Source organism: Anneissia japonica, unplaced genomic scaffold (genome assembly GCF_011630105.1).
Source record: "Anneissia japonica isolate Jap-2015-1 unplaced genomic scaffold, ASM1163010v1 scaffold69_len1423075_cov170, whole genome shotgun sequence".
Lineage (NCBI taxonomy): Eukaryota > Metazoa > Echinodermata > Crinoidea > Comatulida > Comatulidae > Anneissia > Anneissia japonica.
This window is the reverse complement of record NW_022748202.1, coordinates 632,274-657,537: the sequence shown is the minus strand read 5'-3', so window position 1 is coordinate 657,537 and position 25,264 is coordinate 632,274. Positions and strand designations below refer to the sequence as shown.

Here is a 25,264-nt window from a genome sequence, read left to right as displayed (position 1 = left end):
TAAGCTTTTTTTTGCACATGCTCTTTGCATATGCTCTACAAACTACTAGTACTGTAAGCACTAATTAATGTTTACTCGATGATTGGTAATATTACGTGGAATGTAAAATGATACGTCACATTTGATTTGTTAACATCCACTTAAATTGGTTTTAATCAGATTAACTATTTAACAACAAACAAGATATTAAAACAAATTTGAATATTTTCAAAAAAATATATATAAAAATTGCATTTCATATTAAATTCAAAACTTTTCTCAAGGTGATGAAATTACAGCTTGTGAATTTAAATTTATCTGATTAAATTTGTTTTGTTTGTTTATTATATTGTTTTGTTCACACACATGTATGTCATTATAGCTTAATTAAAAGTAGACATTTTAATTAAATTGTTGAAACAAATATCAGAGAAAATATGTGCAGTAGAAGGCCGAAGTACAGTAAGTTTTAAATAAACAAAGCCATGGCCACCAGTTAAAAAAAAAAAAAAAATAATAATAATAATAATAATATAATACGTAAAAAGATAAATAAATAAAATACATATGGTAGATACGGTAGTCTATATTGATAAATTGATATAGTTGTACCAAGTAAAATAAAGCAATAAGCCAATTCATAGAATGCATGTGTATCTAGGTTAATTAACATAAACACATACACAACATAGGTTTTTTTTTATTGACCTTGATTGACCTTGGATACGTGCATGCACAATCCTACCTACAAATTGGCTTATTTGAGAAAATTGCACTGTAATTTGAGAATTGCACTATAAAGCGATTCAAGAATTGCACTACATGTAGTCAGTTAGACTATACTGAGTAACAGTAGATTGATAATCTTATTACAGCAGTACTATAATAATAGTGTGCTCCAAGTAAGCTATAAATTATGTATTAAGTAACAAATGAAATACATCATCAAACTTATATCATTGTGTAATGTTTAAACATACATCAACACGTTGCATATATTTGTTAGCAAATATTTCATCTTAATACTCAAGACTTCGTCAGTGCTATATTTAGACAACTGATTTTATAATTGATGGTGTTACCAAAATTGTGGCAAAATATGCATAGAACATTATAGAATGTTTTTAATACGTATGTGTATAAAAAGAATGTGCTGAAAAAGCTTTATTTATAAGTTGGTGTCTGGTTTGTTTGTGTGTAATTTCAAGATACATTTTAACAGAGCACATTATACGGTCACTATTATTTGATCAAGGTGTATAGACATCAAACGATTTTGTTGAATATAAAGATATCTCTAATTACGATTAAATAACAATTCGGCTTGCCATAGATTTATATAAAGCGTGTGTTCGAGTGTATTTGAATTCTAATAGGGCGCCTCCTATCGTGTGGCAGTGCTTCGTTTTTTTGTTTCATTGCCTGCATGCTTAATCAGAACAGTCAGACCTCTTACAACTCTACACATCGTTTCTTAAACTTTATGGTTGCGTGTGCGCTGGCATTCAACCATTCATTTTATTATAGTCCTTGACTGCAAAATGTAATTGATCATGTGCATTAAGAAAGTAATGAACAATGATATGCGAACGTCTCAGGCAAAATCCTACATTTGTCTAAAAATTAGTTTTTGGTATCTTCCTGATGATGACCTAGTTAATGTTGAAATATTGAATCCCGACACGATGGCGTGCATTTCAATACTTGGAGTACGTATTATACTAATTTTAAAATACTACACGCAAATGAATCTTAAAAAAAGCCTTTATTTGATGAGATTCAGTCAGTGTCAGCAAAGTTATAAATATTTCATTAGTTTTTTTTTTAATCAATTTGTAAATTGTAAATTTAAAACAGTGCTCCAATTCAGAACTTTGGACTGCTATTGTACAAATGGATTTTTTATTAATAATAATAATAAAATTGTACTGTATCAGTTGCCACAGTTTTTAAAGAAATAATCTTTCCAAGATTCCTGTTAGTAGAAAGGTGTATATTTTTAAAATAATTTTATTCTTTTCAGTGATATTAGTGAATAATATTTGGCAGGATTATTTTTTCAATATTTCTTCTTTACTACTGTAAAATGCAACATAAAACTGATCTACAGTTGAAATATTGATTTTCAAAAATTTTGGTTGCTAACACAAAATTTAAAATGCCAACAATTAAGGGTTTGCCAAAGCAGGTCATACCACCGTACATATTTATGAATATTGATGGAAATGTCCAAACAAAATGCTGCATACAGTAATAAGCTGAGGCCTCACATCCATGCTGTAGTTCTCTCAGCTATCATGTTTTCTTGATCCTTCTTTGTATTCAGTTTTAAATATTTCTTCAGTCCTAATCTGTATTCTTTACTAAACACGAAATAGATGACCGCATTAATTAATGTGCCCACCTGTGCCCACCAAGGTATGAAAAACCCGATCCAATGAGGCTCCGTTTCGCCGCCCGATAACATACGGTACACACTTAAAACGGTGAATGGAAGCCAAGTTATATTAAAAGCAAATGTTATCACCAAAAGCATCTTTAGAGCCTTCATATTCTTCCCGCCGGATCGCTTACCGGGCTCTTTATTAGATGATTTATTGCTAGAAACCGCACTGATCTGCGCTTCGATCTGTGTTGCATGGCGACGCGATATTTTCAAAAGCTGTATGTACGAAAAAAACATGATTGTCGTTGCTGGCAAGAGAATAAGGGTTATCAGACTCATTGTGTAAAGTCGGTTGGACTTGAGGTCTGGACTACATAGATATGAGTTCTTCATATACGTTGCTCCCAACGAAATAAATACCGGCATGCCAAACATGAAGCTAATTATCCATATTGCCAAGTTGATGATTTGGCATTTTCGGATGCTCATAAACTGGAGGTATTTCATGTGGTAATAGATGGAAACATACCGATCAAGATTTAACATAGCTTGCGTGACGATCGACACGTCTGACGCCTGCACTATAATGAATGCTTGAGTCTCGCAAATAAGTTGGTGATACGGGAAATAAGAGTAACCAAAAATAGCCGGATAGATGGACAAAGTGAAGATGAGTCCTGTTATGAAACCGGCGCACGATAAGGATCGGAGGTACATTCCCATGTTGTTCTTGAACGTTGGAAGTTGCGAAAGCAATACAAAGTTCAAGGCATTTAGCAGGAGAGTCAGCAAAGAGATGATAATGATGCAGAAAACTTCCATTGTCGTGGCAACAATGTGTAAACCCGAATCCTCTGAAAAGTTCCCTGTTTGTGTTGTATCATCCATTATGTTCCAACTGGCTGTAATTAACTTGCTATATATTTTTAATCTGCTACCAGGTCTGTTGTAGATATGTTACATTTACAAATGCCGAAGTATGGAACTTGAATGAATCGATCAAAATCTTGAGTCTAGATTTCAAAGTGATTGCTTTAAATTTTTTGAATATGTAAAATGAAAGATACCTGAAACAGCCTTTAATTTGAAAATACCTGTTCCCATACATATCAGAGACTTCCTTTAACGCGCTTCAGTTACATGTTCATATGCGTCAGCAATGGAGTCGTGATAAAGTGATGTCTTTTAATTGAAGCACAGCGAACATGCAGTCAAGTGATACAAATTGTGAATGATTCCTGGTAGCTTAAGTTTCATCCAGATAATAAATGTAATCTACATTGGACTCGATGTGGCAGCTGGTAAATCACAAATTCCATATAAATCAGTATTAATTCTTGTGCGTTACATTCAAGATTCTCCTGGAATTAAATTGGAAAAAAAAATAAATAAAAGTAAAACTTTCTTCAAGCTTGCAAACAATACCAAGTTTACTAAATTTAAACATTGGCGAAGAATAACAGTTTTAAATAAACAATATTAATATTAAAACATAATAAAACAAATGCCAAGGTATATACTGTATGTACTGTGTTTGCATTAAAATATGGTATTTAAACCGCCAATGTTAAGCCATTCTGTAGGACCCTTTCAAAGATAAACGCGCAAGATTACCGCAATATTGTTGTAAAAAGGGCGCTGTGTGGAAGGGTACATGCCGGTTATTATACCGGCATACTTACCGCAATATTGAGGCAACGTCTATCTGAAAGGGGCTACTGACACCCAACATTCTTATCATTTTTAATATTCTTTATCATTCATAAATCAAGTAATATTTTGAAATTACTTAAATGTAGATACTGCTTACTGCTTGAAAAATTGATTTTTATGGGTTTTTTTTTTTATTTTACTATTTTTTTTTTTCTAAATATAGGGAAACACAAAAGGCTATGATCTTCTTATTCATCAGTTGGCTGATCCAGAAATAAAGGTAATTTTGTTTCCTAATGTTCTTCCTTTTTGTTTGTCAAAAAAGAAATTGAAAACTACAGATGACATCCTTTTCCCAAGCAACTAAAATCTGATAAAAAAAAAAATAACCAGAAAGAAAAGATAGTTACAACTTAAAATCTAAAGTTCAGTCTACAATGTGACATATTATGTGACAAATCTGTGTGATGTGCCCATATATGGGCATGATGAAGTCATACAGGTATATCTCAGTTATTTGTCACTTAAAACTTTGATAGTGTAGACAGTTTTAAACTCTGTCCACGCTATCACATTTCATGTGACAAATCTGTGTGATGTGCCCATATATGGACATGTTGATGTCATACAGGCATATCTCAGTTATTTGTCACTTTACATAATGCAAAAGAGGGTTCTACAAACATTCTCATATTTCATTAGTAATTGTGGCAAAGACAAGCCAAACCAGTCACTCGTCGCAAAAATTGATTATGAGTTATTAATATATGAAGTTACAAGCGTTTAACCACACAGCTGTTTCAAGAACAATATATGAGAAATTAACTGTCAAAGTTTATGATTTCAGACATTTCTCATGCAGAAACTATCTTTAAATCCTTAAAAAGTATTGTTTTAATATTGAAAATGGGGAAAATATAGAATGCTGTGTAGATATATAAAGGTTAGTTTAGTGCGATAAAATAGATTTTTAAAAATTTGACATTCCAGCATGTTTTGGCCATTTTTCTCTGAAACATGATTTGCGACGAGTAACTGGTTTGGCTTGTCTTTGCCACAACTAGAAATAAACATGTTAGGAATCAAGTTGGCTTAAACAAGTTCATGGCTGTCATTTTGACATGAAAATGCGAGATAAAAGCTGATTACCTGGGGTGGAGGTGAGATTTCACCCTTCCCCGTTGCATAACTTACAGTACGACTTCACTCACTATAGAAGAAATCTGCCATATTTAATAATTTCGTTCAGTCTTAAATAAAATATTTATGTTGTTTATAGTGCTGCTACGCTATTAGTATTAATTACACTGTAATTAAAATGGTAAATCTTTTGCTTTGCTCATATGTATGAAAAAAAAATGACATGTAATTGAAATTTATTTAGAATGTAGTCATAACTACTCATAAAAAAAAAAAAGATGTAGTTTCCAGCTTCAGTCTTAAACCTCTACTCTGTGTTTGGAAGCCCAAATCCTCTCTGTCCCACATGTGTATTGTTAATATTTGGTAAATAAAACTAATTTTCCTTTTCTTTTTATTTTTAGTCTTGTTCGCTTTTGTCTTGGATTCAAGAGCTGCGTCAAGCGGTGACCCTGCTATATAAAGATTTTGAGTCACTTGTTTCCACTGTCTTGGTAAGTATTTTCTAAGAAAAAACCCTCTTTTAATTTACAAGTGGTCAATCTTATAGCACTCTGGAATATTAAAGTAAATGTTAGCGATCATATATATTGCTGAATTCATTAACTATATGAGGCATGTTGTGGCAAAATGGCCAAGTTGTAGCAAAAATTGAAAATCAAGTTATTGGTATTTTCAGATACCTGAGTATGTGATCTTTAAAATGAGGGGTCATTCATTCAAATTGGAAATTTCAAGCCTAAGTTATTGGAAAGTGAAAGTTGAGTTACGCTTGGAGTCAAGATAAACACAATTTTGAGTAATTACCTTTCAAAGTTATTTGTGCATACATTGCTTAATAGAATGAACTATGAAAAATAACATTAAATAAACAATTTGTTAAACCACTTCCAGAACTAATACTTTGGGACATAATTAATAAGACATTAAACTGTTGATCTATAGTGAAAAACAAATTTGGATTTTTAGGTAATTTTTTGAGCTCCCATATTTTATAGCTCATTTACTCAATACTGGACTGTGTGCCAACTTAACCATTTCGCCACAACATGCCTCATTTGCTCTGTCTTCACTATCAAATTTCTTCCAACAAAAAAACTGTATGTATGCCCATATATAGTCATGATGCCTATATATGGTGATGATGTGATGTTATCATGACCATATTTAGGCATGGCATAGTTTTTTGAACAGAGTTAAGTGAGTTTTGTGCCATAATCATACCATATATCTTATCGTATCAAAATTTAGTTTTGCCAGAATACAAATTTAGATTTACAGAAAAGCAAACACAACTTTTAGAGGGTTCAATTAACATTTCAGAATTTCAGTTTTTTTTTTTTTTTTTGCCTTACTCTAGAAAAATTCAGCATTGTTAATACTGTATGGTAGAATTGGTTGCTAAAATGCTGTCTTGTTCCTTAACAGAGAATATTGGAAAGTGGCTTTAAGTGTGCTTATAAACCTGTATTCTAAGATGTGCTTATACCTTAGACTATTAATTAAATATTATTCCATTTGTAATCCGTTGTTTTCTCTTCTCTTCAATAGAAAGTTCGATGGGAACAGCATGACCCAGAAGTTATAGATGAGTATCGGGCTCTACTGGTTGATTTGGTTTCAGCCCAAACACTTTATTTGAGATTGGTGTTAAAAATGCTTATCAAGAAATTTCTATTAAGTAAGGAACATATTTGATATATATTAGCATGTGAGGCAGGAAAAATATTTTGGCCTTCCACTAGCATAGAATAGGCTGCTTGCTTGTTTCCTGGGAAAGGCAACTTATCCATGTGGTCTCCATCACTATATAGAGTAGGTTCAAATGTGAATGATTATTCCAATGTTATGGAATACTCCCTCAGAGGGCTGAGTAGCATTAGCAGCACCAGATTCCTTGATGGCAACGAAGTCCACACCCAACTCGGCCATACCATGGTTAGGGCTGCGGTAAGGAGGTACTGTAGGAGAATAACCAATAACTCGCAGCATAATTATGCTGAATTGCGTGGTCCATGACTACCTAGCCACCGTGTAGAGGCGCTTATAGTAGATACATATTGTTCAGATTATTCCACGACAGTTCCTGAAATGAACTACAGCATTAGGGTAATCCCCCCCCCTCTACTCTTCCAAAAGATACAATATCCACACAAGCCAGATGTATACACTCAACCTTCATTTTAAGTCCTTATTCGAGAACAATTGGTTTTACCGACCGAACCCTGAGCGAGGAGTGGCTTGAACTGGTGCCGATGGTAAGGCCGTAGTTAGCAGATAACTATCTAGATTCCTGCATATGGTACAGTACTTCCATTTGTGTTGACTGACGAAATGGTGAAAATGTTTTCCCCACGTGTGGTCCAGTTTTTGATGTGGTCTTGGCCCTCCCGGTACCTCTGCAGGCACTGCCATCGCCGAGTATGTGTTCCTTATTAAACGATCAACGATTGAAGTACTGATAATAATGTGGGGCTCAGGGGTTTACGCGCTTTGCTTTATAAGATAGACATATTAGATTAGATACAATTAATTCTATTGCCAAATTTTTCATCTAAAAATAGAAACCTTTATTCTTAATATCTGATTTGGCATCTAATATTTGATGAATGGATTATTAATCTGGGAATCTCATATTGTGTTGAATTTGGGATTTCAACGTGACTGTGAATCAATACTGGAAGAAAAACAATGTTTGTTTTTTGAGTGGCAGTATTAAATTGCTAATCATATTAATATTATGGACATTTGTTTAATTACGAGTTGTTTATACATCTAATTATGGTTTATGATAATATACGACCAAGTTTAAGTGTAGATAGACATGTACTTTTTCATTGGTATTTATTTAGACTCTTTCTTTTGACTTTCTTGAAGGACTCTGCACTCGTTCTTTAACTTTCTGTTTGCACTGTTAAATTTTATGTGACAAGTAAATGTGATATGCCCATATTTGGCTGTAATTAATACAAGAACACAATGTTTGTTTTGTGAATGTCAGTATTAAATTACTAATCATATTAATAATAAGGACATTTAGCATGTCCATATTTGTGTGTAATAAAGATATTATCAGTGTACTTATAAGGCAGGGATGGGCAAAAAATTGGTGGGAGTGCCAAAGTGAATTTTGGATTTAACACAGAGGGCCAAACCTAAACTTTGATGTTTCCAGTGAGCTTCCAAAAACCTCAAAGCACTGCTTTTACACCACTTTATTCTCAGTTTTAATGTTACTTTTTATATATTATCGGTGTCTAGCCGTAAAAAATAAGGTGTTTACCACCCAATGCTGCTTGGCAGGCCGCACACATAGGGTTTTTAATTCATTTTCGCGGGCCACAAAAATATTACTATTGGGCCGCATGTGGCCTGCGGGCTGCACTTGCCCACCTGTGTTATAAGGGCACATCACATTAATTTGTCACATAAAATTTTTTACTGTGTATAGAACTAAAGAATTCCTGAATGTCATTGTGATACATTTTATTGAACTAGGTGATACATTAAATCAAATTAAACATTCAGATTCACTTAAAAAAATCAGTATGAGACAAAAAAATAACTTATAACATTTAATATAAATGTATTATAAGATAATTATTATTGTCGTAACACCCCATCTAGACGAGTTGAATGGCCGAGTGGTTAAGGCAGGTGCGTGGTGAATCACAGCCAAAATATTTATTAATTTTGCCTAGCAACAATTCATGAATTCTGTTTTTTCTATTCAATCTACTGTCCAGATGATGAATGATGAATATTTCATGAAATATCTTTGTGTTCTTTTATAAGAAAATATTCATGAACTTATTACTGTAGAATATAATTAAGGATGAAGCATTGTTATATCTGTTCTATTGATTTCTAAGTTCCTTGGTTTAGTCCTAGGATTTTGTCTTTTGTTTTGCTTAACATCAGCACATAGAGACCACGTATTATGTGTTATACAAATCCCCAACCATTAATTATACCTTCATTAATGTTTATTTGCTCCTGTAGATTATAAGCCTATGGATGAAACCGACGAGGCTAAAATGAAGAGGATGGCGAGTGAATCTGCGTGTTTTCGACACGTACACACAACGCTCCAAATCATTATCAAGATTGTCCCCATGTAAGAGAATAATTTTCTGACTATTTTGTAAAATTTCATTCGCATCTAACTGTGAGTAAAGCTGGCTACTCACTGTGGTCGACAGCTAATGCGATTCTATGGCGAAGGCAACGCCACAACGCGCGCAACGGATCATTCTTAATCACGATCCGTTTAGGCTGTTGCATCGGCAGACGCCGTTGTGTTGTCTGTTTTTGTCCCACAGGGAGTGGAGTTAGGTTCATCGGCCGATGGTGGTACGACCACTGTACGATGCAGTGATTGCCCGGCTTAACTCGCCGAGAATCTTAACCACTATGCTAACCAACTCCACTCCTTCATTGCTATTTTGAATCAATTGTGATGTCATGTTTTTCAAATTTATATAATTTTCTGATTAACGAAATGTCTACCAGGACGTTAGGCCTATTTGATAATAAACCAAAGTTCATCAAACTTAATTAAATGTATATTTATTGTATTAATAGAGAACAAATACTACGATTTGAACACATATTAGGAAAAAAATTCTCATTATGGGCTGGCCTAATTTTCTTTTTTTAATGGCAAAAGTATTTAAAATAGAAAAAACTAACATACCATTCTGAGATTACCATATGTGGACACCTATTGGTGCTGAAAATGAATTCTCGATCATCTGTAAAAAATCCCTTCCACAATTACTTTTAATTTTAATTTCTGGAACTTTCACTGCTAGCTACTACTAATACCAGTGACTGTGCTGCCAGCGTCTGAAATCCCAAGGTCAATTTTGTGGGGTAAAAAATAGCACCTGCTTGACTCTAGTATGTATGTAACAAGAGGACTCATAAGGCCTTAACTAGCTGGCAGTGTCTTGATAGTAAGTGATTGTTATAATTGGTGGGTGGGAACTGGTGGCGGGGCGGGGAAAGAAAATTATCTGGGGGAATCCCCTTGCTTCCGTAGCACTGCCACTGACTAATATAGTACTCTTGTACTAGTGAAAACCTGAACAACATTAACCTTTTGTACACTATTCAATTTTACTTGGCAAATAAATGTGATGTGCCCATATATGGATGTAATGTGACATCATCATAACCATATATGGGCACATCACACAAATTTGTCACATGAAGTAATTCTATTGTAGCTTTATTTTATTTAGTATCTATTGTCATGTTTTGTTTAATGATAGGACACCTCAGTTTCTGATGCCAGCTCTTTCCGACTGCTTCCCATTCATGAGGAAAGATGTGTATGTTCAGGTAAGCTAATAAAGGGTTTGCCTTTATTATGATGTATTTGCAGTGATTGGCCTGCTTAACTCGCCGAGAATCTTAACCACTATGCTAACCAACTCCACTCCTTCATTGCTATTTTGAATCAATTGTGATGTCATGTTTTTCAAATTTATATAATTTTCTGATTAACGAAATGTCTACCAGGACGTTAGGCCTATTTGATAATAAACCAAAGTTCATCAAACTTAATTAAATGTATATTTATTGTATTAATAGAGAACAAATACTACGATTTGAACACATATTAGGAAAAAAATTCTCATTATGGGCTGGCCTAATTTTCTTTTTTTAATGGCAAAAGTATTTAAAATAGAAAAAACTAACATACCATTCTGAGATTACCATATGTGGACACCTATTGGTGCTGAAAATGAATTCTCGATCATCTGTAAAAAATCCCTTCCACAATTACTTTTAATTTTAATTTCTGGAACTTTCACTGCTAGCTACTACTAATACCAGTGACTGTGCTGCCAGCGTCTGAAATCCCAAGGTCAATTTTGTGGGGTAAAAAATAGCACCTGCTTGACTCTAGTATGTATGTAACAAGAGGACTCATAAGGCCTTAACTAGCTGGCAGTGTCTTGATAGTAAGTGATTGTTATAATTGGTGGGTGGGAACTGGTGGCGGGGCGGGGAAAGAAAATTATCTGGGGGAATCCCCTTGCTTCCGTAGCACTGCCACTGACTAATATAGTACTCTTGTACTAGTGAAAACCTGAACAACATTAACCTTTTGTACACTATTCAATTTTACTTGGCAAATAAATGTGATGTGCCCATATATGGATGTAATGTGACATCATCATAACCATATATGGGCACATCACACAAATTTGTCACATGAAGTATATTGTATTGTAGCTTTATTTTATTTAGTATCTATTGTCATGTTTTGTTTAATGATAGGACACCTCAGTTTCTGATGCCAGCCCTTTCTGACTGCTTCCCATTCATGAGGAAAGATGTGTATGTTCAGGTAAGCTAATAAAGGGTTTGCCTATTATGATGTATTTTTCATATTCTTCTATATTCTTTTGTTTTCTTTTTAAGACAAAGTCATTTCAACATGTTCATTTGTATAATAATAATAATAATAACTCAATCGAAACGTGGAAAATTTCTCAACCAACAACAGTTCTTTTCAGAACTATCTATGTGGTGTACCGCAAGCATTAATATAAATATTATTACTTCACCATGAAAATCTTCAAACAATAATAATAATAATAATAATAATGATAATGATAATAATAATAATAATAATAATAAGCATAATAATAATAATAATAAAAATGATAATAATAATAAGCATAATAATAATAATGATAATAATAAGCATAATAATAATAATAATAATAATAAGCATAATAATAATAATAATAAGCATAATAATAATAATAATGATAATGATAATAATAATAATAATAAGCATAATAATAATAATAATAATGATATGTATTTGCACTTGCACTTTTACATCAGTGGCACACATTGAAGAACACAGGTGCATCCAAAATACAAAACTTAAAGACAAATGATAATGTGATACATCAAATTAACTAAAACAAACCAACTCAACACTACATAAGAATAAATGATTTTAAGTTTTATACACATATTTACATTATTAAAATATATATAACTGTAGCACTAAAACATAATGAGTAGCTATTTCTACATAATACAACCAATCTCTTCATCTGTATTTTATTTTATGAAAGTTGAATCTACCTTTATTTTCAATAAATTCAATACCAGCATTCTACTGTTAAGTGGTATATGACATGCCTAGTTGCTTGGCAACTGCATTATAAAAAACCATAGTAATAGTGCAGTAGGAAATGTACACACAATTTGATGAAATTCTATTCTGCAATTAATCTATTAATTAACAGAGCTCTAATAAAGCCAAATAAACAAAAATTATTGTGTTGGGCACGTCCGACTGACCGAAAATGTACGAAATTAAGGTTCGGCATCTGTCACATAAAATTTGATAGTGTCAGGGGCGGATTTAGGAGGAGGGGGAAGGGGAAGGCTGGTCGCTGCCCCCTTTTGGACATCATAAACAATTTTATTAACCCATTAACTGTTCTTTACTATTTTAATATTTAATTATAGGCTTTTATTATTATTTTATTGCTATACCTTGTGATTTTTATTTTTTCAATGTATTTTAACTAAAATACAATGTACAGTATTCTGTGATTTAGATTAGGCTTGTTTAAATCGTATTTTTAATTCAGACCTTTTCAATTTTATTAATATGCAAACTTTTGATATTTTATATACTGTAATCTTGTATCCTAAAACAGGACCATATGTAAAACAGGCTATTATATGCCACCTCATTATGCCATCCTGTATGTTCAATATGTTCAATAAATAAATAAATAAATAAATGAATAAATAAAGTACTGTAGCATCTAGTAGTAATGATAGACATACTTTTTGAAGAAAGTAATTACCTGAAGTTTAGAGATTCTAATTTTTTTTCAACGATATTGATTATTAATAGATTATATTTTGTGCTTGAATATATGTTGGTTTATAAATAAAAAGTGAATTTATCTGTTTTAAATATTGGACACGACGATACATATTTAACAGCCATAGTATGGATACCGTCCCACCAATTATGTTCCCTTTGTGTAAAGAATTACATAATTTTATAATTAATATTCAAATAGATATATTAAGTGAGAAATAATCAATAGTACAACAAATTTAAAATTGAATTATTTTCAGTTACCTTCACATGTTTACATTGATGACACTTTGATTGATAAGTAATTAGTCATCATTATTTTGGAAAAGGCGGTTGGGCCCTAGGTGGAAACATTTATGAATAAACCTCATCCAGGGCTCATGTGATATGAACTCCTCCCTCAAATAATCGCCTTGGTGTGATCATTTTCTTTCCTTGACTTAAACTCCCCCTAAATGACTAAACAAAGTCAGTCAACACATTCTATTTTTCTACTCCAGTACAATCGCATTTTTTCTAACATTGTTGGGATCAAGAAGTCTTTATTTTCATGCAATAACACATTTTGATGGTAATTATTTACCACATTTACGGTGAAAATAAGGGGTGTTTATTTGAGTATATGTATCTATTTTACACCACCCCCCCCCCCAAAAAAATAAAAATAAAACCCTTCCCTAAAATAGACACCTCCTTAAAGTAATTTAAAAAAAAAGGCTTAAAATAAAATCATACTCTCTAAGCTGGAGAGTGATAAGGGAGAGAAGGAGGCTTTCAATTTCTATTTTTTATTTTGCTAAAGATAAACATCACCTTTAATATTTTTCTAGTGCATTTATATTCAAAGTAAAATACATGGTTGTGACATGGAGGAATAAGTTTTTCCTGCATGGTTGTGATAAAACAAGCAATATACCATGGACCTATTAATAAGATCTTATTAATAGGTTTATGAATATACTAAGGGTTTGTTCACAATTATCAAAGTTTTTCCGCAAGTGTACAAACAGTACTTGTTTCAGTACCCCTCCCTCCCTTCAGAAAGTGTACTTAAAAAATGTTTATCCAGGTATTAGTATTCATGAAGCAGACCTCTTATTTTAAATATCGCATGTTTAATATTTTGAATCAAAATTTTCATGATGTATTTACAAAGAAAGGGTATAAATTTGTCTACCCTCCCCCCCTAATAATAATAATAATAATAATAATAATAATAATAATAATGTACTGCTACGTCTTCTGGCCCACTAATGTACTGATTTTAATACAATAAATAACAAAATTATTACAGAAACAGCAATGCATGTTTTTTTTTTAAACATGTGGCTATTATTATGTTAAGTGCATATTTTGTGACAAATTTGTGTGATGCGCCCATTTATGGGCATGATGATGACATATTACACCCAAATATGGGCATTTCACCTTTATTTGTCACATAGAATTTGATAGTGCGAACAGAGCTTAATTTGCACTTAACAGTCTCTAGTAGAAGTTCATTCTTTGTGGACATAAGCTTATACATTTCATGTCTACTTTGTGAAGCACTTTCCTTTTCATCTTTTATTTGTTGTAATTAGACTAATGGAGCTATAATAATTATACCTAACAAAGAAGTAAGTTAATTGGAGTATAAAAATCACTTTCAATAAACTACTTGTTTTCTGAAATAATAATCCCTTCTAAATATAGTATCACTGTAAATACCAGACAATCAATAGCATTTTTCTAGGGTTAAACAGTAAATTACTTACTTTGCTATACTTTTTCAGCCATTATCTTTCCACTGTAGGATGAAAGCCTCAGTATGTGTTCTCTATTTATGTATATTATTTACAGAGCTTAACTGATGTTCATATAGGGAACCTTAAATAACTACATTTTTGTATTGATACAGAAATGATGTAAAATATGATGCTGTAGTATTAAGCATCACCTTCAAATAAACTCCCTCTTAAAAACCCTTCTCAACAATAAACACCCTGGGGCTTTTATTCAAATAAATACGGTTATTAAAAAATAGCTCTGTACTGTACCTAGAAGTAAGTTCTGAGCTTTGTTTGTGGTGAATTCAATTTAGAAAAAAAAAAAAAAAAAAATCAGACAATTGCATTATTACCTTTAATTATCTGCAATTATATGCCATCTAGGTAGTTAGATGCCCGTCTCCAGTTTTCCTTCGTAAAAATGATTGTAATAAACTTTACTGATTACAGTATTCATTTTATAAGAATCCTTGCCTCAGAAAATCCACCTCACTTACTGTAATAAATAAGCACAAAACCCAACATGGTTTTTGTTTTTTACTCAATGAACCGATAAAGACACTTTAGTGGCATTTATTAATGATATATTCTGTTTTGAATAAGTGTTGCTGTATTAACCAAGAGCACTTTCATCGATCACTTTAGCAAAAAAATCCGAAAGACATCTATATTTTCTCTATACACTACAGTCACTCCAGGTTAATCACTATGCTTCCCACCTGTTTTTTGTAGTAGTATTTTAAGGTTTGACAAATGATAGTATTGTATGGCAGTCTATACAGACTACAACTAAAAGAAACTAGATATAACAGAACTTGGCTTTTACTCATTGAAATAATGAGAAATGATGTATGAAATTCTAAAATAAAAAAATGCATAAAAAAAAATTACACTAATATAAATTTAAAACCTTGGTCACAATGATAAGGCAAGACATTCTTCAAACCTTGTTTCGCAAACTAATTTTTTTTAGAGATCCTCAGAGGAGAAGCGTAAAAAATGAAAATAAAATTTTGTTTTCTTATTTAGCAAATAGTTTCACCAAAAACATCCAGAGGGAGGAGAATATAAAAATAAAATGTTATTGGTGAATGTAAACAATATAGTAATGAGAAGGTTAAATGCTTCAAATTTATATAATTAGGAAGAAATATACATATCTTAATTTTGGAGATTTCAAGGCAGCGGCGGACAAACTAAAGAAAAGCTTTTATTTTATTTCTGAAATTTCTATTTTTTTCATGGTGATGGGTGTGCTAATTGGCCAAAAATTAAATTTTATTTGTATTCGAAATCATCATTATTGGCAGACGGTAGGTCACTAAAACAAGGTATAAAGCAAGTCTTGCTTATCCTTTGGGGTTATAAATTTAGGGTTTTAAAGCATACCTAAACTTGTCAGTGCCGGTGGATTTTCTGTTTATGGTTTATGTATCGCAACGACCAACTTGCCTATTACTTTTGATGATTGAGAAAAAGCACATATTTTTGTTGAACTTAATGTAGAATAATGTAAATTGCAAATCTCTACTATTTACATTACATTACAGCAAGATAAATGTTTTATTAACTGTGTTTACATAAATTATGTAAAATGGATTCATTTTTACTTGGCACAGTTTTGATTTATGGGCTTTGCTTGGACCAAGTTTGAAAATGATCGAACCATGGAATATGACCAAAGTGTAGAATAACCAGTAGAAAGTTATCTTGTATCCCATATTTTCTTTTCTTACCCATTATATAGGAATGCTATGTCAAGAATCTGCTTGTTCTAACACAGTATGTGCCTAGATTGAGACAGAAAATTCTAGAGCTGATTATAGAGAAGCTGATACTATTGGATGTAAGTGAGCTACCCACAATCAGGGGCAGATTTAAGGTGTGGGAGAGGGGGTGGGTCTCGGCTCCCCCCTCCCCTTTTCGAAAGTAAAGAAAAAAGAAAAAATGCCTCAGAGGTTATTTTCGGGCATCTAGAAAACAAAAGTTTGCAGACCACCTAGGGTAGTGTTATCTCGATCTGCCCCACTTTCGGCCTCCCTTTCGTACCCCCTTCTCTGCCATCTCAGGATCCACCTCTGACAATGGATACATGGTCAATATAATTGGGTTATAAAGTTTAAAATAACCATTGAGGTTTCATTGGAATAGTAATGTAGTTTTGCGTTCTCAGGGAGAACATTTAACTGACGAGGAAACCAGAACAAATAAATAAATAAAATAAAACAACAGGGTGAAGCGAGCTTCACCAGTAAACCATGAGAAGTATCCTAATCGCCATCATCATAGTCATCGTCTTTCATCGATCCACTATATTTTATCATCAAGACCTCTACTCACATCATCATCAACATGATTTTAGGGGGCTATACAAGGACTTATTTAGCCTCCTCCACTTAATGTATATATTTATGCATTATTTGGAAATAAATGAAGCTGAGACCTGATTATTGCACACTCACGAATATTGTAAAAAGAACAGATATTGATTGTACAGTGGTGGATTTAGGAGGGTGGTTTGGGGGTGAAAAAAAGAAATGGAGAAAAAATAAAATTGTATTCAACATATTCAAGTATGAGTGTCATTTCCGTCTATCGGGAGCCGTAATTATCAAGAGCAACAATCATAATTTGTCTTACATCGCCTTTACCATGGTGGGGCTAAGGTGTGAGGACCCTCTATCCATGAAATTCCCTCCCTAGGCCACCTCTGTATTTAAAATAAAGTGGATCCACCACTGTTGTAATATACTTACTCTATGCCAATGTTTTTAAATTTTTTTGAAGGTTCATGCTCCAAGGGCAGAAATAGAGGAAGCGGAGGATGCTGAGGATAGTGAAGATGACATGGAGGATGTTATGTTTGAAATGGTTAGAACAATATCATTATCAACCATCAGATAGTTGCTTTTACATTAAATTAATCTAGGGCCGTATTAAAAATATGCCACAAAAAAAAAAAAATAAAAAATTAAAATAAATTCCATAAAAATGAAATTTCAACTTCATATATTTATAAGAACCACATAAGTTATTAAGTCACAGATCAAAATCTGTATGTTACATGCTACATCTACTGTATGCCATAATACCAGTAACATCTTTTGTATGGCATAGTACTACATCTTCTGTATGCTACAATGCTACATCTACCATATGCCATAATGCTGTATCAACCACAATACTACATCTACTGTATGCCACAATAATACATCTGCCATGTGCCACATTATTTAATCTACCCTATACCACAATACTACATCTATTGTATGCCATACTACATCTACTGCATATGCCATAATGCTACATCTACTGTATACCAAGTACTACATCTTCTGTATGCCACAATGCTACATCTACCGTATGCCACAATACTACATCTACCATATGCCACAATACTATACATCTGCCATGTGCCACAATACTAAATCTACCACATGCTACAATAACATATCTACCAGATGCCACAGTACTACATGGTGCTGTCTGCCACAGCGCTACATCTACTGTATGCCACAGTACTATATCAACTACTGTATATGCCCCAATATCACATATTACCAGAATATTACATCTACCATGGCACTGTAATACAATACTGTATGCAAGAATACTGCATCTACTACTTGCCAAAATACATCTGAATATTTCACTTTATACTTTATTTCTACTGTATGCTACATCTACTATATGCCACAATGCTACATCTTCTATACTGTGTGCCACAATACATCTAGTTTATGCCATGATAGTACATCTAGTGTAAGCTATTATAATATATCTTCTATATACCATGATCCCATTTCAGGATGGAGTTTCAGAAGAAGTAATTGAAGATAAGTGCAATTTAAGAGAAGAAGAAGAAGAAGAGACAACAGACAGCAAGAAGACGATACGGCCAATGAAACATCCGTTAGCTAATACACTTGATGTCCTCATGAAAATTATGCTGGAATACATCCATGATACTTGCCATCCAAACGGTAACAATGTTGATTAATAATTTCAGTTGGTCGTCACCATCATTGCCATCATAAAAATCATTGTCAGCCCTGAATTTTCTCACGTTTTGGCATTATCACCATCATTGTTGTCATCAGTAACATTATCGGTCCTTGCATGCCTCGCGTTTTGGCATCATCACAATCTTTATCATCATCGTCATCATAATCAGCCCTAGAATGTCTTATGTTTTATGCATCATCACCATCATTGTCATTGTCAACATCATTAGGGAGCTATCGATTGCACGACGACGGTAGGACGTAGAACGTAATGATGTCACTAAAAGTCATCTGCGCATGCGAAAACGTTAAGGTTACCTTGTCGAGTAGATTCTGGAATGCAATTTGGCCAAATCTACGTATTCAGAGAACGTTGGACGCCAGGTAGGACGGTCACGCATGAGTGATTCCGTCGCACAAATCGAAGGCTCCCTATTATCAGCCCTAGCATGTCTCACATTTTGGCACGAAACTCTACACACTTGAAAAAACAAAACATTTATAAATTGCAAGAGACATCTGAAATTAAAAATTGTTTACATTTTAAATTGTTGTACATGAGTTATTTAAATTAAAAGGGGTGGTTAACACAGCTAGATCTGGAGGTCATGGGTCAAATCACATGCTCTCCATTTTTTGCATTGTCAAAAGACACTGAATGTGTTTGTCTCTCTCCAACCAGAATTGTAATTATGGCTACTTGGTAGAATATAAATACTTTCTACCAGGTGATAGGAAGATTTATCAAGGAGTGAGGGGGTTTTGTGAATCAAGCCACAGCAGTACTGCTAAGTGTATCCAATAGAAGGGGTTGGGAAGAAGCATATTGTTGCCATGAGAACGTGTTGTCAATTACCATCACTATATTGTACTCCATCAAATATGAGGCATGTTGTAGCAAAATGGCTAATACCCCATTCAGACTAGCATCGCATTGCGATCTGTTGTAGCAATTGCGACACCCAATCGCACCCCAAAGTAAAATCGTGTGTGAAAGCTCACTAATAGCAGTCGATGTGTAATCGATATCGCAATTGTTACCCGTTGCCAGCGTGACCACTGCTTGGGTATTTACCCAAGATCATGGGTATTTTGACTTGATCTTGGGTTCTTGGGTATTCCGTTCAAATCCTTGGGTATTTTTCATTTATACTAAAAAATTAAATATTTTTTTCATAGAGGAAGAATTAAGAAGTAACAAAGTATATTTCAGTCCATTCAAGTAAGCAAAACTAAACAAAGTGTACATAACATTGTTAATTGACTGTTAATTGCTATAAACATGGGTTCAGAATTGTTTATTTGTGATTTGCGTTGCCATTGATCTTACCTAATTAATGCATTACATAATAAAACTTGATCGCTGATCTACTGATAACACTGGCCGACTGAGGGCGTATTTTTCTATCCGTATTATCACCTCATGAATATTAATTTTAATAATTAGCACAAACAATTACAATAAAAAAAATGGTTTATAAATTGAACTAAAAGGGAAATTTTTCAAATTTTAATGCATTTTCAGGAAGCTTGGGTAATTTTGGACAATTTTTGCTGAATCTTGGGTAATTTCGACCCAGTCATTGGGTATATCAAAAATTGTGAGTGGTCACGCTGCCCGTTGCGATTGGGTGCTATAATCTTTATTACTCCCGATTACCACGGAATCTGATCGCAACGAATCACAACGTATTCCACAGGCACTATTTGACTGAGGTCAGGCAACATGGGCCTAGCCACCGGAGGCCAAGTCCCTAGAATGTAAAGTTTGTTTGTGTTGGTCTGAATGCGTTCGTTGATTGCGATCGGGAGTAATTACCACCGATTACATCGCAACCGATCGCAAGAGAGTGTAGTCTGAATAGGGTATAAGTTGTAGCAAAAATTGAAATTCAAGTTATTGGTATTTTCAGATACCTGAGTATGTGATCTTTAAAATGTGGGGTTATTCATTGAAATTGGACATTTCTAGCCTAAGTTATTGGAAAGTGAAAGCACAGCACTCTTAGAGTCAAGAAAAACACGATTTTGAGTAATTGCCTTCCAAAGTTATTTGTGCATACATTGTTTAATAGAATTAACTATCAAAATAACATTAAATAAACTATTTGTTAACCATTTGGGAACTAATACTTTGGGACATAATTAATAAAACATTAAACTGTTGATCTATAGTGAAAAACAAATTTGGAATTTTAGGCAATTTTTTAAGCTCCCATATTTTATAGCTCATTTAATCAATACTGGCCTGTGCGACAACTTAAGCATTACGCCACGACATGCTTGTTGTTGTGAATTTTTAACTTTGTATGACATTGAACTTTGACCTTTTCACCCGAAAATTAAATCGTTTCCTAAGCTCTGTCCACGCTATCAAGTTTTCCATATACAGACATAGTGTGCCTATATATGGTCATGATTTGATGTCATCTTGACCATATTTAGACATGTCTGAACATGACTTTAAGACAAATACGTATCTCTCCACTATAGTTTTTATAATGACATGTCTAAATATGGTCATGATGACATCACATTAAAACCATATATTTGCATAATCCAGCTATTCAAAGTCACGAGAAATACCAGTTAATACATAACATTATACATAAGAAGAAAATTGACAAATGTGTAGATAATGTCACCAACTTATCTAAACTCTGCTTTGACTCCAGTGACATTGTGTTTTGCAATTTACTAAGAAAAAACAAACCAGTCTTTTATGAGCTAATTAATTTAGTGATCGAATATTTATTGTGTATTATTATTGCATTATCTAATTAGATTTTAAATTAAGTTTATTTTTAGCTCTGGCTATTGTCATTCATTAATAATATAAGCAATTATAGTAGGAATTACACTTTAACGATGGAATTTTCTTTAATATTTACAAAAGGTTGCGAAATTACTTGCTTTTTATGTTGGTGGATATAAAGTTTATTTGATCATGCCAATTTTCGAAAATGAACATGATCCTACTAAATCCCAACCTCCTGATTAAATTTGTTTCATTCATATTGATGTAGATTGTGTTTGTCTTCCAGTAAATTTACTTTTCAGGTCTTCTCAAGTAGGAATAATTAATCACTTAATTTATTCAAGGAAGGGACTAAATTGTAGCTTTATGTTGGCCAGTGGCCAAAATTGCAATTTACAATTATAAGAGTATAGAATTTAAAATATTACATTAAAAAGAAATGATTATAATTATTATTATTGAAGATATTAAAAGGGATAAAAACCTGGCAAAAAAACATAAAAAAAAAAAATACAACATACGAAAAACAGCAATTTAATTCGAGAGGAGCATCTTATCATGATAACCATTTCATGTGGGTGGCCAGACATGAAATGTCACTTGGTGGGTGGTATTAAAGTCTACATAATGGTTAGTGTTAAAAAGGCCTAGCAAATTTGAAACAGTGAGAGAGAGAAAGGATGTAGATCCCACCTTGGGAGTGCCTCACCATGACTAATAATTCAGGGTTGCACGTTGGAAGAAATCCTTTTTCTTCTTGTTAAATTATCTTTCTTTAAATATTTGATGTATTTTGCTGAGCATGATGATGATACCCATCGGCACTGACAGTTGTGAGACAATCGATGTAATAAAGTAGTAAAAACACCCAAATATGAGTTTGTGAGAGATGTGTTATTATCCCAGAAATTCTTGCTTGCTTGCTGGAGTGCGGGAGGCCGTCCTTATTTTCGGGAGACTCTTGCGAGTTCCAAAAGACTTGGGACTCCTGAATAATTAGATAAGTAAAGCTGGGCACTAAGTGCGTACACCGGGGCGGTGCTAGGAATTCCCTGACAAGAGTTCCAAGCCGCCCACAAGGGGGTCTACGCCCCGCCCTCTCCCCCTCCTCCCTCCACGACGGGGAAGCCTAGCCACTGGTCGGGGAAAAAAAAATACTAGACCCCTGTCGGGGATACTAACCCCCTGTTGGAGGTACAGTACCAGCCCCGTGTCAGGGGAGAGCTGGCGCACCATGGCAACCCATACGACCGCAACACCTTACACATATGGTAAGACCGCAACACCTTACACATATGGTAGCAGTGCTCGCACTAAATATTTTTTGACAGCTTAGTAAGGCATGCTTGAATTGTACATTTGGCGCTCGAGATTTGATTTTTCACTAACGATCTTGCTTGAAATTCTCCGACGGGGTTCAAAATGGGGGTCTTTTGCCCTCTGGACCCCCTGCTAGTGCCACCCCTGTGCGTACGACTGTCGACGGCTGACACGATCCTATAGAGAAGGCAATGCCACGACGCGTGTGCAACAGATTGATTTTAATGGCGTCCGTTCAAACTGCCACCGACAATCAGCAGACGTCGCGTTGTCTAACACCACAATTAACAGAGTTTGATTCTAGCGGGCCGATGCAGTGATTGCCCGGCACAATAATTAGATCAGTTTTATAATACTCACATACGATAGTAGTCAGGCATGGAATGTATTTGAAGTGTTATATTGAGTCCTTGTAGATCTAAATGTATGCGTAGTGCACAAGCCAATCCATAGTGCTTCACTCACAGGTGGACGGTAATTTTTACAATGTTAACCCTTCAGGCACTCCTCGAAGATATAAAGTCAACTCTCTGCTCATTAAAATGTAGGATTTGAACAGTTAGATGTATAAGTATGTTCTGCGTCAATGGGTATCCAGGATGTAGTTTTTTCAATGTTTATAAAAAAAAAATAGAAACGAGGAAGTAATAATTATTATTAGAGCCGAACAGTAATTAAACTGAGAGAGCTAATGTACAGCTACTTAAATAATCATTTAAAGGTTTTAGTTCAAAGATTTACTGATTGTGTTAAAGGTACTGTAACAAAACCTGAAAAATAATACAACAATAATAATAAACCAGGTTATGTATTATAGGACTTTTTTTCAACTCGACATCATCCAAACAATTATAATGATTTTGGATGCACAATTCCACGCAATGAAGTCAAACCAAAGCTACAAGGCCTGTCCACACTATCAAATTGTATTTGTCAAGGACATGTGACATATGCCTAAATATGGTCATGATGACATCACATAATGACCATATATAGGCACATCCTGACTAAACATGGGCATAGAACAGTTTTTTGTCAAAACAAATTGGTAATGGGGACAGAGCTTAAAGTGATGTGCAGGCTATCAAATTGTATTTGACAAAAAACTGTGATATGCCTGAATATGGTCATGATGACATCACATTATAACCATATATAGGCACCTCATTTCTAAATATGGGCATACAATTGTTTTTAGATTTACTGATAGTATCTCTTTATAACAAGATTTGTTTACTTATTTGCTTTTTGTTTTTTTTAAACTGAAGCTAATTCAAAACAGCTGCTTTTAAACATCAAATTATCCACATTTATAGTTGGTTCTACTCTAATGATGTAAAACAGATAATAATAAACTTTTCCCAACTATTTTTGGAGTAATGAATTAAAATCAGGGAGTAAATTCATCGATGAGCCCATCTGTAAGTTCAAAAAGAAGTTAAAGGAGTATTTTATTGATTTTCTAGATATTAGCTAATTAGCTTTTAAGATAACAACTATTTTATAAAGAATTTGTACATTAGATGCAGTGTTTTTCTTCCTCATAAATTTGTATGAATGACGATTTCCGTTAATTTAGCATCTTAGCTCAGTCAGCTAAACTGGTGGTATACAAAAGTTAGATTTGACATCAAAATGGCTCTAGGCTATAGAATGAAGAGCAACTAGTTAAAAAAACCAGTACACCAGTTGTTGGATAAGCTCCTAACTATAACTAGCCTGGTGACTAAATATCTTGTCTTGTATCTATAACTTTAAATTTTATGGATATTCTTGGAGCCAGTAGCCAAACAATGTTTATACCACTGCTAAAAGTATTATTTAATTGTATTTGGATATTGAATTTGTTGTCAAACGATATGATAAGCACATCTCTTGATGACAGCTCTATTAATTTTACCTGGCTATTTCGTGAACACTTACCTGGATAAACTGATAAATGCCTAAGTTTCCTATGAAACCTACCTCTCGAGCATAAAAGAAAAATAATGGACTCGCCCTAGCTCTCCTATATACGCCCTGCGTGAATGAACAATATCCTCGTTATTCTGAACATTCCCTGAACAACCTCTTTATTTTGGTATTTTAAAATTGTTGGATGATTGAAAGCAATAATAATATTATAAAAATGAAATTAAATTTGCGTATATTTTAAAATATGTATAATTTTGCATTTGGGCAAGTCAAGTGACTAAATGGCCGCTCCTCGCCCAGGGTTTGGTCGGTAGGACCAAGTCTTCTCGGTGACTAAAAATGGAGGTCCATTGTACACATTTGGATATGAGTAGGGGGTTACCCCGATGTTACGGTTCATTTCAGCCCATGTCGTTGTGGAATGATGAGAACATGTAGCTACTATTATGGCCTCTTTAGGCTGCTAGG

General features: G+C 33.6%; 2 protein-coding genes across 4 annotated transcripts in view; one reads left to right on the top strand and one right to left on the bottom strand.

Moving 5' to 3' along the window:
- Positions 1–25,264, top strand: part of LOC117120743 (RNA polymerase I-specific transcription initiation factor RRN3-like) — a 42,356-nt gene that overhangs the window by 7,652 nt on the left and 9,440 nt on the right. For 2 of the 3 annotated variants that reach the window (XM_033265821.1, XM_033265823.1), the window contains exons 3-10: positions 4,242–4,298; positions 5,563–5,652; positions 6,710–6,839; positions 9,161–9,275; positions 10,435–10,504; positions 16,548–16,646; positions 17,588–17,671; positions 18,609–18,783. In XM_033265821.1, the coding sequence (XP_033121712.1) occupies positions 4,242–4,298; positions 5,563–5,652; positions 6,710–6,839; positions 9,161–9,275; positions 10,435–10,504; positions 16,548–16,646; positions 17,588–17,671; positions 18,609–18,783 (820 nt within the window). Of the gene's footprint in view, positions 1–4,241; positions 4,299–5,562; positions 5,653–6,709; positions 6,840–9,160; positions 9,276–10,434; positions 10,505–11,449; positions 11,520–16,547; positions 16,647–17,587; positions 17,672–18,608; positions 18,784–25,264 lie in introns of all 3 variants that reach the window. The other variant, XM_033265822.1, reaches the window with a different exon arrangement.
- LOC117120745 (tyramine receptor tyra-2-like) lies at positions 1,717–15,282 on the bottom strand. Its single transcript, XM_033265824.1, has 2 exons — positions 15,154–15,282; positions 1,717–3,726 (listed from the first exon to the last, which is right to left on the bottom strand). Exon 2 carries the CDS (start codon positions 3,251–3,253, stop codon positions 2,246–2,248), a length of 1,008 nt encoding a protein of 335 aa, XP_033121715.1. The 5' UTR covers positions 3,254–3,726; positions 15,154–15,282; the 3' UTR covers positions 1,717–2,245.

Excerpts from the sequence above, each read along its gene's own strand:
- LOC117120745 (XM_033265824.1), bottom strand. The coding sequence starts at position 3,253 with ATGGATGATACAACACAAACAGGGAACTTTTCAGAGGATTCGGGTTTA.